The sequence below is a fragment of the Python bivittatus genome, unplaced genomic scaffold, assembly GCF_059951505.1.
Source record: "Python bivittatus isolate LINGU-HERP-01145 unplaced genomic scaffold, Pbiv_v1 ctg000070_np1212, whole genome shotgun sequence".
Lineage (NCBI taxonomy): Eukaryota > Metazoa > Chordata > Lepidosauria > Squamata > Pythonidae > Python > Python bivittatus.
In genome coordinates, this window is record NW_028277034.1 from 2,917,912 (window position 1) to 2,929,947 (window position 12,036).

Sequence of the window (12,036 nt, forward strand, 5' to 3'; positions counted from 1 at the left end):
AGAGGACATTTCCCCCCAACCCAGATCAAAGGGTTGGATCCACATCTAATTGCATGCAACTGAATGAGCAGAAGCATGTTTCCCTTGTGCCCCCCCCCCCCGCAAGCACTCTGCCAGTGGTACATAAAGGAGTGGAGGATCCTACTTAAGGAAGTTGGTTGCAATACAGAAGGAAAGGTAGCACTCCCAAAAATCAGTACTGTAATGGAAGGCGCTCCCAGTTGATTTTTAGAAATGACTTCCCCCTTGTTGTCCATGACTCTGTGGCAGAAAGGACCCCCCACTTTTATGGGGTAAGGGGGAATGGAGGCTGCCCATTTTCCATAGGCGTGCCCACACTTTGGAACAGCTTCCATGCAGTAACTGAATCCAGCCTTCAACAAACTTAAAAATGGAGTTCTTTCAGACAGTCTTCAGGGGGATGAACTGGCGCCATCAGGCTGACTATGGTGATGGCAATTTGTGTTTATATTCTTTTACTATATGTTTTATTGTACAGTATTTCTACTGATGTAGAAGACATCCAGTCTTTATGACCGTGGCAGAGTACAAATCATATCATATCAAATCAATCCATGAATCAGTTGTGTTTTGAAAGTAGAAAGCCTCAAGAAAAATAATGTTTCCTATAGCAGTCCAGGGCTGCTGGAGTAAAATGAAGTCTGTGTAAATGCTGATGCAATTAATTTAGTAGCCATTGTTTCCCAGATTATTATCAGCCTATGGGGGAAAGTGTTAGTGCTCAAAATGATTAGACCTGTTGAACCAGCTGGCCTGATGCATTCCTTTTGTTATGTAAACTATAAGCACTGTTTGGATTCCCCATATCTCACAAAACGACGGCATATTTAACCATGGTTTGTTGAATAAACAAACTATTATGGCTTATCATGAAGTGGGAAACAAGCTATTATGCTGCTATGGGGCTAAATATTTAGCCAAGTGTTTCTTGATTGGAGAAAAACTCTCAACTACCACAGAAAGAAGCAGAATTCTCCTTCCGCAAACAAAGACTAAGGTATGGTATTTCTAAAGTAAACAGTAATTACAGTCTGGAGTTGGATTCAGAGAATATGGCAGATCCAAATTTGGAGTCTATAAGCATCTTAATTTGTTGCAGTAGAGTTCTGAGGCGGAAATATATCAATATTCGTGATGGAAGCATTTAACTCATGTTTCCAGTTTTGCTCTGTCTATACATTTGTAAATAAAAGTAAGTCTTTATGACCTCTATCAAATGGGAACCAAATTAGTATGACACCTGCACTGCTGGGACATCCTGCAATTCAGAGAAGTCAGATGTGCTTAGAATATCTTTAACTAGCTTATAGTTTAAACCAAGGGTGCAAAACTTTTTCTTAGTTGTATAGCATGCAGGAACTATCACCCCAAAGTAGCTAGGTGATGTCATGAAAACTAAGTTTTACTTAACTACATTTCTGTTGAATTAAAAGCTGAAATAGTATGATTATTCTCCAGGCATGACTTGAATGTTTTCCCCCCTTTTAGCATACAATAAATGAATAATTATCCCAAATCCAATCTGCAGAAAGAGCTAATGGGTGAACTCATTCTGATAACAGTTCCTTGGATATAATCCTACCTGGAGCTAACTTTAATTTTAAGCAATTTTTACAATACTTATATACCGGAAACTAAATAGTGCAGAACCAAATCACTTCATTTTAAAGCTGGACATAGTCAAACAATTAATTTTAACCTTAATTTGTTTATAGTACAGAACTATAGCAAGGTTAGTAGATGGTATCTTTTATTTAGAGCAATCAAAAACCTACATTTTTCACTACTGAAGCATGGGAAATAAGAGGCCTAGTCTTGTTTGGCAACATGTCTCTTCAATGTTCTGTTGTGTGAGTAGAATTTTCTTCAAGCTTCCATCTTTTCTTACTTGCAAATTATACACAAAGGCCTATTATTTATGCCTGTTCTATTTTCAATTCTGAGTGCCTTAAAATGATTTATTTTAGCTGAGTTTATTAAATGTACTCTTTGACATTACAGTACTCATTTCAAGGGATTAATGAACACGAGCCTGATGCAGGACATTTTATGGCTATGTTCAATTTTGTGGTTTCGTCAGGCCTTTTGCGTTATCAATATAGATAAATACTAGCATAGATTCGTGTGCATTTCAATATGCTCTATGCCTTCCCTGCATACAAAGATCTTCTTCTTTATAATCCCAGGTGAAGTCTCAGTTACACTGGAAGAAGAGGAAGATGCTCCTGGAAATCCACTACTTTTTATTTCCCACTGCAGGCCTATTGAACTAGGTAATGAATGGTAGCATACGAGAGAAAGAGATGAAATGGATTGTTTCTCTTTGTACTATTTTAGTGGCATGGCCATAATGTATTCTTAGGTCCAGGACTGTTGGGGGGCAAGCAGAGGCCTCAAAAAAGTCAATAGGGCAGCTTTGATTGCACGGTTGTGGGCACCATTTGTCATAACTCCCTCCACAGATGCACCTGTTTAGGTCACACACACACACTCCAAAAGTCTGTTAGGAAATATAGAATTTGAGGTTATAATTGGAGTTATATTTTCAGCACCTATTTCTTAACTATTGCCTTCAGTGTATAGCTAAAATGTAATGGAAATTGTTTTGTGCATCCCTGCCCAATATAAGTTCATAAAACACCATGGAAATCCAGAGCAGAGGAAACAAGAACTAAATGTAAGGATTGAGACAATTCAGCACTTAAGGCTATGAAAATTGTACTTTCATTGGCTGTGATACTGATTGGCTTAAGCGTGCATGGATGTGCCTAGCTAATTGACCAGCCCTTGTTAATACTTCAGATCTCTAGGAAAAAAATCTCTTAACGTGTTTGATGCAGAGGTAGAATTACTGTTCTCCTGAGAAGGCTATCACTGTTAGAGATTTAAGGAGGTTATCATAATAGAAAAAAAGAGATACACTTCTGCATGCTTTATTCCAGTCTTATTTCGGGTTAGAAATAAGAGTCACTCAATATGCTTAAGTGACTAGTTGCAGCAAAATAAATTTTTGAAAAATGCTGAACTGACCAGCTCCTAGCAAATTTCCCTGTCAGCAGGGACAAAGTATGAAGAGTTAATGAGCCACAGAGAAGAAAAAAATGCCCATGTGCAGATTTTTATTTTGTTTTAAACAAAAGTCAGTTGTTAATGTATTTTTGGAACCAACTCTGACAGGAAGCTGAATGATCCCAAAAGACAGACTATCACCTAAAGCAAAGTGAGTACAATTTCTCTATTTAAGGATCATTGTACCCATAACATACAAAGTAGATATATCTACCTATCACCTATGAAGCCACAGAGAGCCCATTCATAACAGTAATTTCAACAAAAGATTTCAGGGTGTCATAAAATAATTATTTCAGCTATTCTAGACACTAATTAATTACATGTTTTAATGGTATTACAGTCAGCAATGGCCCAGAGAGGCCATGGCAATGACATAACAAGAGGGAACAAGCCTTTTCCCCCCCCCCTTTTTTTGGATGGGGTTTGGGTTCATTTAAAAAAGAAAATAGAATCCTTGAACTTAGCAGAGACTGAACACAGCTATTTTACTTGTTATTATAATTTTAAAGATATCCTACAGAAAAATACACAGCCAAACTTTGGCATTCTCTATTGAATTGTGGTGTTGTGTGGCTTCGGAGACTGCAAATAAAGGCCTAGAGGCTGAGAGTAAGTGTTGTCTGGTAGGCTGTGACCACCCTAATATACAGTTCTGAAACCTTCATCATCCAGAAGAATTAATGCAATAGTGATAATCGGATCTCAATATTATGGATTCCCTTTCAGGTATTAAGAAAAAAAAATACTGATGTCTGACATACTAACTTTACATCATAAGATTTAAAGGCAATTTTATTTTTTACTGGTTTGTCATCCAGCTTGAGTTTACATCTATATTTTCCTAAATGTTCTTGGAGAAGAAAAATAGTTAACCACACGTTCTCTCTCTTACCATCTCTACCTGATCCTTATCCCCACCCTACCCAATGCAGGTAATACATATCTGTGTCTTTCTCCTATCCTACCTGATGCAGGTAATCCAACAGCAGTATTAGATGCTTCCAAAAATCTCCCCTTCATTCCTTCTGTAGCAAACGAAGGAGGAAAGCATTGGACTGTTAATGAAGTTAGAGCTCTAATACGTGTATGGTCGGAAAAGAGCATCCAGCAACAACTGGAAGGAACAGTGAGAAACAAAAGAATATTTGAACATGTTGCTGCTAGACTACAAAAATTTGGAATTGACAGGGACTGGAAGCAATGCAGAACAAAATATAAAAATCTAAAACACGAGTACAAGAGTGTTAAAGATGCCCAGTACTCAGGCAATATAAGCAAAAGTATGAAGTTTTTCAGAGAATTGGATGCTATTTTGGGACACAATGCAGAGAAAACAAGCAGATCTCATAATGACCACAATGAAAAACCAACAGAATGGATAAAGACCACACTAGAAAAAAAATTAAGAGGTAAAATTTCTGTTACTTTTTTATCAATTTTGCAGCAAATTCTGTATACAAAGAATTACAGTAAAGTTTACAATCTCTGCTTAATCCAAACTATGAAAAAGGGGGAAAGAAAACTAGAAAAATAACTGTAGAAAGGCTGGTGTGTATCTAGTTGGTCAGGTGCTTTAATTTAAGATAGCATTTAGTGAATAATGTCTGAATAACAAGTATTTGAGGGGGCTGATAATACTAGCTGCCATAAAATACAGTCAGATAGTGAGGAGATTGGGGCATTTGTGGGGTGTGTGTGTAAAAAAAAAAAAAAAAATCAAGATGGCAGCCACAGAACCAGTCCCCTTCTAAGATGCATGTGAAAAGGGGTAGGGCTTTGAATGCACAGTTACAGTTGCCTTCTTGCCTTTTATGACATCTCCCCATGGATGCCCCAAAGGAGATTTATACATCCATAAGTATTCCTTGTAGTAATAGCTATTCAGCATTTTCTAACTGGATGCCCTGCAGACCCACATCATCTCTAACAGCATAGCTGTTGATCTGCTGCCCAAGGATGATGTGGGCTGTCCACACTACTAGGAGGAAAATAACATAGGATTGTGTTACCTAAGCCATATACCCCCCCATTACCTTGCCACTCAGATTTGCAAATAGACTCACTATGATAAATGCAGTCCACTGAATATTATGGCCTTCTTGGTGATTTGATCAATGCATTATGTTTTTTTTCCTGTGTAGAATTATTTAAACTTTGCATGTACACACTTCTTGAGCATTCAAGCAAAATACAATTTAAGACTGTTGAACTATGTTTGGTTTAGCTGGTTAAGTATCATTTACAGGAAATACAGTTTTACAGGATGTAACACTATAATCCATAACATTTTATCCAGAATTGCATTGAATTACAGGTGAAGAGGACTCCATTAGTAATACACCTGGAGATACTAATACAAGAAAAGTGGCAAATGCAGGTGACTATGAAACACTGGTGATCAATTTCTTGACTAAAATACTAAAGTTCTGAACTCTACAACATGGCGATACCAGCATTTACATAATTGTCCTTTTTGTTGTTTTAGTGATACGCAGCACAGCACAGAGAGATAACTCTGGGCATTTGGAAAAACCCAATTCCACACATAGGAGGGAAAGTATAAAAGAAGAAATTATTGATTCAGGTAAATGGGTGTGCAATTTCATTTCATCTTTTTGTACATTATTATTCGTACATTATATATATATCATTGAATCACAGAACTGGGAAAGGCATCGTGCAAAAATCCAAATGAAAGCAGATAGTTTTCCAGGCTCCAGTAAGACAGTATTTTTCTGGAAATCTGGTTTTGTTGTTGAACTGCTTTTATTGTTATTTAGGAATACTTTTCTAACATCCAACTGCGATCTACCTTCCTGTAATTTAAGACTTATTCAGTGTACTGGAACTGTAGAGAACAAGTCCTGGTCTTCTGTGATATTCTTTCAAGTACCTAAGGAATCCTATCATATTCAGCTTCCATTCTGATTAAGGCTGCGAGGCAAGCAATTAGCTGAGAAAATCAGAAGCTGAAATGAATACGTTAACTAGGGGATAGTTAAATGTGGAGGAAGTCCAAAGTCATAGTTCTGGTAAGTACAAAAATTTAGAAGGAACGAGAAGCTGTCTAGATGAATTGTTATTACCAAAAAGCAAGGTCTGTTAATTTCTCTTAATGTAATGCTAATTTCTGCCCCCCTTCTGCTAATGAAACCTAAAACCATCTTTACATTTTCTTAGCTGTGTCACACTGCTGGCTCATATTCAATTTATAATCAGGCAGGACTTAATTCTGGGGCATCCCTGTACATACTGGAGGAAAGTGAGAAATGGTTTCAGAGCACAGTATTTTCAAGCCAGCAGCAGTCCCTTGTAACAGACATGTCATTTACTCCACATTTCACTGACTTGCTAATCAGAATGCCATGTCAGGTTCATTGAAATCAAGATAAATTATCCCTATAGCATTTCCACAGTCTACTAAGGATATAAAAAATGAGCCAAGGTTAGCCACTAAGTCCTACTCTTAACAGTTACACACTGGCTTCTAGTAATTACTGCACTGTTTTATGACCTGCCCCAGAATCTTCCCAGGTATTGATGTCAGAGTGATCAGCGTAATTCTCTGGATCTTTATTCTGTTACTTTTTGAAGTTAGAGAGAGCACTAGCTCTCTGTGAGCCATCTAGCATTTCACCAGTTCTCAAGGATTTATCAAAGATAATGACCTGTGTGGTTCAGCCACGCTATCAGCAAATTATTTTCAGTATTCTAGGATACAATTCATCTAAAGCTAGAGACTTAAATTCAGTTTAAAGTAAATAGATTTTTCTGAACATATTTCTGTCAGTCTCAACCTTCCATTTGGCTTCTTCCTTCTGTTCCTCACAACTGCCTGGTGGAACAGATATCCCCATGCCAGAGAAGATTGAGCTAAAATAGGTATCAGGTAATTCTGTCTTTTCTCCATTATCAATGAGCATTTTGCCACCTTTATTGAGCAGCTCCCCTTCATGGATCACTGCCTTGTCGTGGCGAAGGGGCTTGCGTAACTCAGTGAAGCCATGAGCTATACTGTGCAGGGCCACCCAAGACGGACAGGTCATGACAGAGAGTTCTGACAAAATGTGGTCCACTGGAGAAGGAAATGGCAACCCACTCCAGTATCCTTGCCAAGAAAACCCCATGGATAATGTTAAAAGGCTAAAAGATATGACGCCGGAAGATGAGCCCCTCAGGTCGGAAGGTGTCCAATATGCTACTGGGGAAGAGCGGAGGGCAATTCCAAGTAGCTCCAGAAAGAGTGAAGCGGCTGGGCCAAAGCCGAAAGGACGTTCAGCTGTGGATGTATCTGGAAGCGAAAAGAAGGTCCGATGCTGTAAAGAACAATATTGTATAGGTACCTGGAATGTAAGATCTATGAACCAAGGCAAGCTGGATGTGGTCAAACATGAGATGACAAGATTGAACATCGACATCTTGGGAATCAGCGAACTGAAATGGACGGGAATGGGTGAATTTAATTCGGGTGACCATTATATCTACTACTGTGGGCAAGAAACCCTTAGAAGAAATGGAGTTGCACTCATAGTCAATAAGAGAGTGAGAAAGGCAGTAATGGGGTACAACCTCAAAAACGACAGAATGATCTCAGTGCATATCCAAGGCAAACCATTCAATATCACAGTCATCCAAGTCTATGCCCCAACCACTGATGCTGAAGAAGCTGAAGTTGACCGCTTCTATGAAGACCTACAACACCTTCTAGAACTAGCACCAAAAAAAGATGTCCTTTTCATCACAGGGGATTGGAATGCTAAAGTAGGAAGTCAAGAAGTAATCGGAATAACAGGCAAGTTTGGCCTTGGAGTACAAAATGAAGCAGGGCAAAGGCTAATAGAGTTCTGTCAAGAGAACAAGCTAGTCATAGCAAACACTCTTTTCCAACAACACAAGAGACAACTCTACACATGGACATCACCAGATGGTCAATACCGAAACCAGATTGATTATATACTTTGCAGCGAAAGATGGAGAAGCTCTATACAGACAGCAAAAACAAGACCAGGAGCTGACTGTGGCTCAGATCATGAGCTTCTTACTGCAAAATTTAGGCTTAAATTGAAGAATGTAGGGAAAACCACTAGACCACTCAGGTATGACTTAGATCATATTCCTTGTGAGTACACAGTGAAGGTGAAGAATAGATTTAGGGGATTAGATTTGGTAGACAGAGTGCCTGAAGAACTATGGACGGAGGTCCGTAACATTGTACAGGAGGCAGCAACTAAAACCATCCCAAAGAAAAAGAAATGCAAGAAAGCAAAATGGCTGTCTGATGAGGCTTTACAAATAGCTGTGGAAAGAAGGAATGCGAAAAGCAAGGGTGAAAGGGAAAGATATAAGCAACTGAATGCAGATTTCCAGAGAATAGCAAGGAGAGATAAGAAGGCCTTCTTAAATGAACAATGCAAAGAAATTGAGGAAAACAATAGAATGGGGAAGACTAGAGATCTCTACAAGAAAATTGGAGATATGAAAGGAACGTTTAGTGCAAAGATGGGCAGATAAAGGACAAAAAAGGCAGGGACCTAACAGAAGCAGAAGAGATTAAGAAGAGGTGGCAAGAATACACAGAAGAACTATACAAGAAAGATCTTAATGTCCCTGATGTCCACGCTGGTGTGATCACTGACCTTGAGCCAGACATCCTAGAGAGTGAAGTCAAGTGGGCCTTAGGAAGCATTGCTAACAACAAAGCTAGTGGAGATGACAGTATTCCAGCTGAGTTATTTAAAATACTAAAAGATGATGGTGTTAAAGTGCTGCACTCAATATGCCAGCAAGTTTCGAAAACGCAACAGTGGCCACGGGATTGGAAAAGGTCAGTTTATGTTCCAATTCCAAAGAAGGGCAACGCCAAAGAATGCTCAAACTATCGCACAATTGCACTCATTTCACATGCTAGCAAGGTTAGGCTCAAAATCCTACAAGCTAGGCTTCAGCAATACATGAACCGAGAAATACCGGATGTACAAGCTGGGTTTCGAAGAGGCAGAGGAACTAGAGATCAAATCGCCAACATTCGCTGGATCATGGAGAAAGCACGAGAGTTCCAGAAAAATATCTACTTCTGCTTCATTGACTATGCAAAAGCCTTTGATTGTGTCGATCACAACAAACTGTGGCAAATTCTTATAGAGATGGGGGTACCAGACCACCTTACCTGTCTCCTGAGAAATCTGTATGCGGGCCAAGAAGCAACAGTCAGAACCGGTCATGGAACAACCAATTGGTTCAAAATAGGGAAAGGTGTATGACAAGGCTGTATACTGTCACCCTGCTTATTTAACCTATATGCAGAGTACATCATGAGAAATGCCAGGCTGGAAGAATCACAAGCCGGAATTAAGATTGCAGGGAGAATCATCAACAACCTCAGATATGCGGACGATACCACCCTAATGGCAGAAAGTGAAGAAGAACTAAAGAGCCTCTTGATGAGGGTGAAAGAGGAGAGTGCAAAAGCTGGCTTGAAAGTCAACATTAAAAAAACTAAGATCATGGCATCTGGACCCATCAATTCCTGGCAAATAGAAGGGGTAGAAATGGAAGCAGTAACAGACTTCATTTATTTGGGCTCCAAGATCACCACAGACGGAGACTGCAGCCATGAAATTAAAAGACGCTTGCTCCTTGGGAGGAAAGCTATGGCAAGCCTAGATAGCATATTAAAAAGCAGAGACGTCACCTTGCCGACAAAGATCCGCATAGTCAAAGCTATGGTTTTTCCAGTAGTAATGTATGGCTGTGAGAGCTGGACCATAAAAAAGGCCGAGCGCCGAAGAATTGATGCCTTTGAACTGTGGTGCTGGAGAAGACTCTTGAGAGTCCCCTGGACTGCTAGGAGGTCAAACCAGTCAATCTTAAAGAAAATCAACCCTGATTGCTCATTGGAAGGATCGATAATGAAGCTCAAGCTCAGATATTTTGGTCACCTAATGCGAAGAGAGATCTCTTTGGAGAAGACCCTGATGCTGGGAAAGATTGAAGGCAAAAGGAGAAGAGGACAGCAGAGGATGAGATGGTTATATAGCATCACTGAAGCAATGAGCATGAAACTGAGCAAACTCAGGGAGGCAGTGAAGGACAGGAAGGCCTGGCGCAATATGGTTCATGGGGTCACGAAGAGTCGGACACAACTTAACGACTGAACAACAACAATTGAGCAGCTGGTATATTGATTCTTTTCTGAAAAAAACTTTTGCGCTGCTCTTAACATCCTTTGCCAACCTCAGCTTATTGTAAGCTGTAGCCCTTTTGACACCTTTTCTACAACTCTAGATTATCTCTGGGTACTTTCCCTTAGTGACACGTTTAATTTGATAAACAAAGCACAGGTCTTTCACTACAAATAATCATGGTGATGATGGAAGAAGACCTTGACAAATGACATCAAGTGACAAACACTTACGAAAGTCTTTGTCCATCACAGAAACTCATTTTACAATTTCACTGAGGTCTGGTGATAAAATCTGATAGTGTAGCATTTTCTGCACAAAGTGATAATCAACAGCTTTTCTAGGCCTCTAGGTAAGTATCTGCTACATTTTGCCAACTTACTCATATTCTGATCAATAACTGGCTTAGGCACTGTTCTGGAAATAGGCATTCTCATGACCATAGCATGACAAAAATGATAGCCATATAAAGACATTAATTTTACTGGTGTTATTCCCATTTTTAAATGCAAAGATGTGCACAGATACACATCCCCTATCTTACAACAATCTTTCACTGAACCTGAATACTCCAATTTGAGTATGCCTAGTTTACTTTGCTCAAAATGGAGATGAATCTATTATGTTATATATTGAAGCCATAAAGACATCTTCACCCCAAACCTAGGTAAGAAGAGAGGATGGAGGGAGAAACTGGAAGATAAGTAATGTTTACATCATCCTAATATTCCTTTTTCTGCTTTGAGATGATGAATTCTAGGCACTAGTAAGCATATACTTCATGTGTTGCTTGTTAGATTTCTGAAATATAAATCAATTGGTTAAGATGTCTCCTCACTATACTGAAAACCAAAGTAACAGTTCAGAAACAAGAACGTCCTGCAAGAACATCAGCTCCTAACATCTGCCTTAAAAACAAGCTCATGTTACCACTACATATCAGCCAGTAGAGGGTGCCAAATTATTAAAGAGAATTCTCTAGAAACTTATTTGTCCAACACAAACCCAAACCATGAGCTTCATGGTTTGTTCTGTGTAAATGGACATTTATCTGATAATAGCAAACATGGGGTATAATTTCAAAAGCTAAAAGAAGCATGTTCGCATTCAGTATTACTTTCCTGAGATAAGAAAGTAATCTAAGGGATGTCTTTAAACACATACAAAATTCAGCTTGAATAAAATCAATAAACCAGCACTGGTTTGAGAATTTTTACTGAAATGTTACAATTAGATTTTCTTGCTTAATATTTGCCAATAGTATTATCTAACAGCTTAGAACGTAGTTTCAGTTAGATAACGCAGTCCCTGACCCCCAGCACAAACTTGGACTTTCCCCTTTTCGTTGGATCTTCCTACTGCTGTCATTGACTATATTATCTATCACAAGGATCATATCACCAAACAGCAAGAAACCAATTACATTAAAGGTCAGACCTCCTCCCCCTTTTGTTGTGATAAAACACAATAATGTGCAAAGAAAAATGAATAATTACAATTATTCTGTAAAAACAAATTTTTTTCCTTCCCTAACTACACTTCTTAAGAGAATTATTGATGCCATCATAATGACAAAAAATGAATATGGTTCTGCAAGATAAGAGGAACATTGCATTCAGGGTTCTCTATATTAATGCCTGCAAACTTGCTTGATTTAGTAATCTCAAAATAAATGTCAGGGGGACTAGGCACCAACCCTTAAACCAATCCTATTATTCTGTGGGCACATTTTAATATACATACAAAACCAGTCAACACACCA

At 38.8% G+C, this 12,036-nt stretch overlaps 2 protein-coding genes across 6 annotated transcripts in view; one reads left to right on the forward strand and one right to left on the reverse strand.

Annotated features, from left to right (window-relative positions):
* The window catches only part of PPAT (phosphoribosyl pyrophosphate amidotransferase), a 52,183-nt gene that overhangs the window by 17,907 nt on the left and 22,240 nt on the right, over positions 1-12,036 (reverse strand). The window lies entirely within an intron of this gene.
* PAICS (phosphoribosylaminoimidazole carboxylase and phosphoribosylaminoimidazolesuccinocarboxamide synthase) overlaps positions 1-12,036 on the forward strand; it is a 50,516-nt gene that overhangs the window by 1,850 nt on the left and 36,630 nt on the right. For 2 of the 5 annotated variants that reach the window (XM_088131023.1, XM_088131041.1), the window contains exons 2-5: positions 2,208-2,294; positions 4,026-4,502; positions 5,408-5,470; positions 5,579-5,677. In XM_088131023.1, coding sequence (XP_087987149.1) covers positions 2,208-2,294; positions 4,026-4,502; positions 5,408-5,470; positions 5,579-5,677 — 726 coding nt within the window. The remainder of the gene's footprint in view (positions 1-2,207; positions 2,295-4,025; positions 4,503-5,407; positions 5,471-5,578; positions 5,678-12,036) is intronic. The other 3 variants (XM_088131036.1, XM_088131047.1, XM_088131029.1) reach the window with 2 other exon arrangements.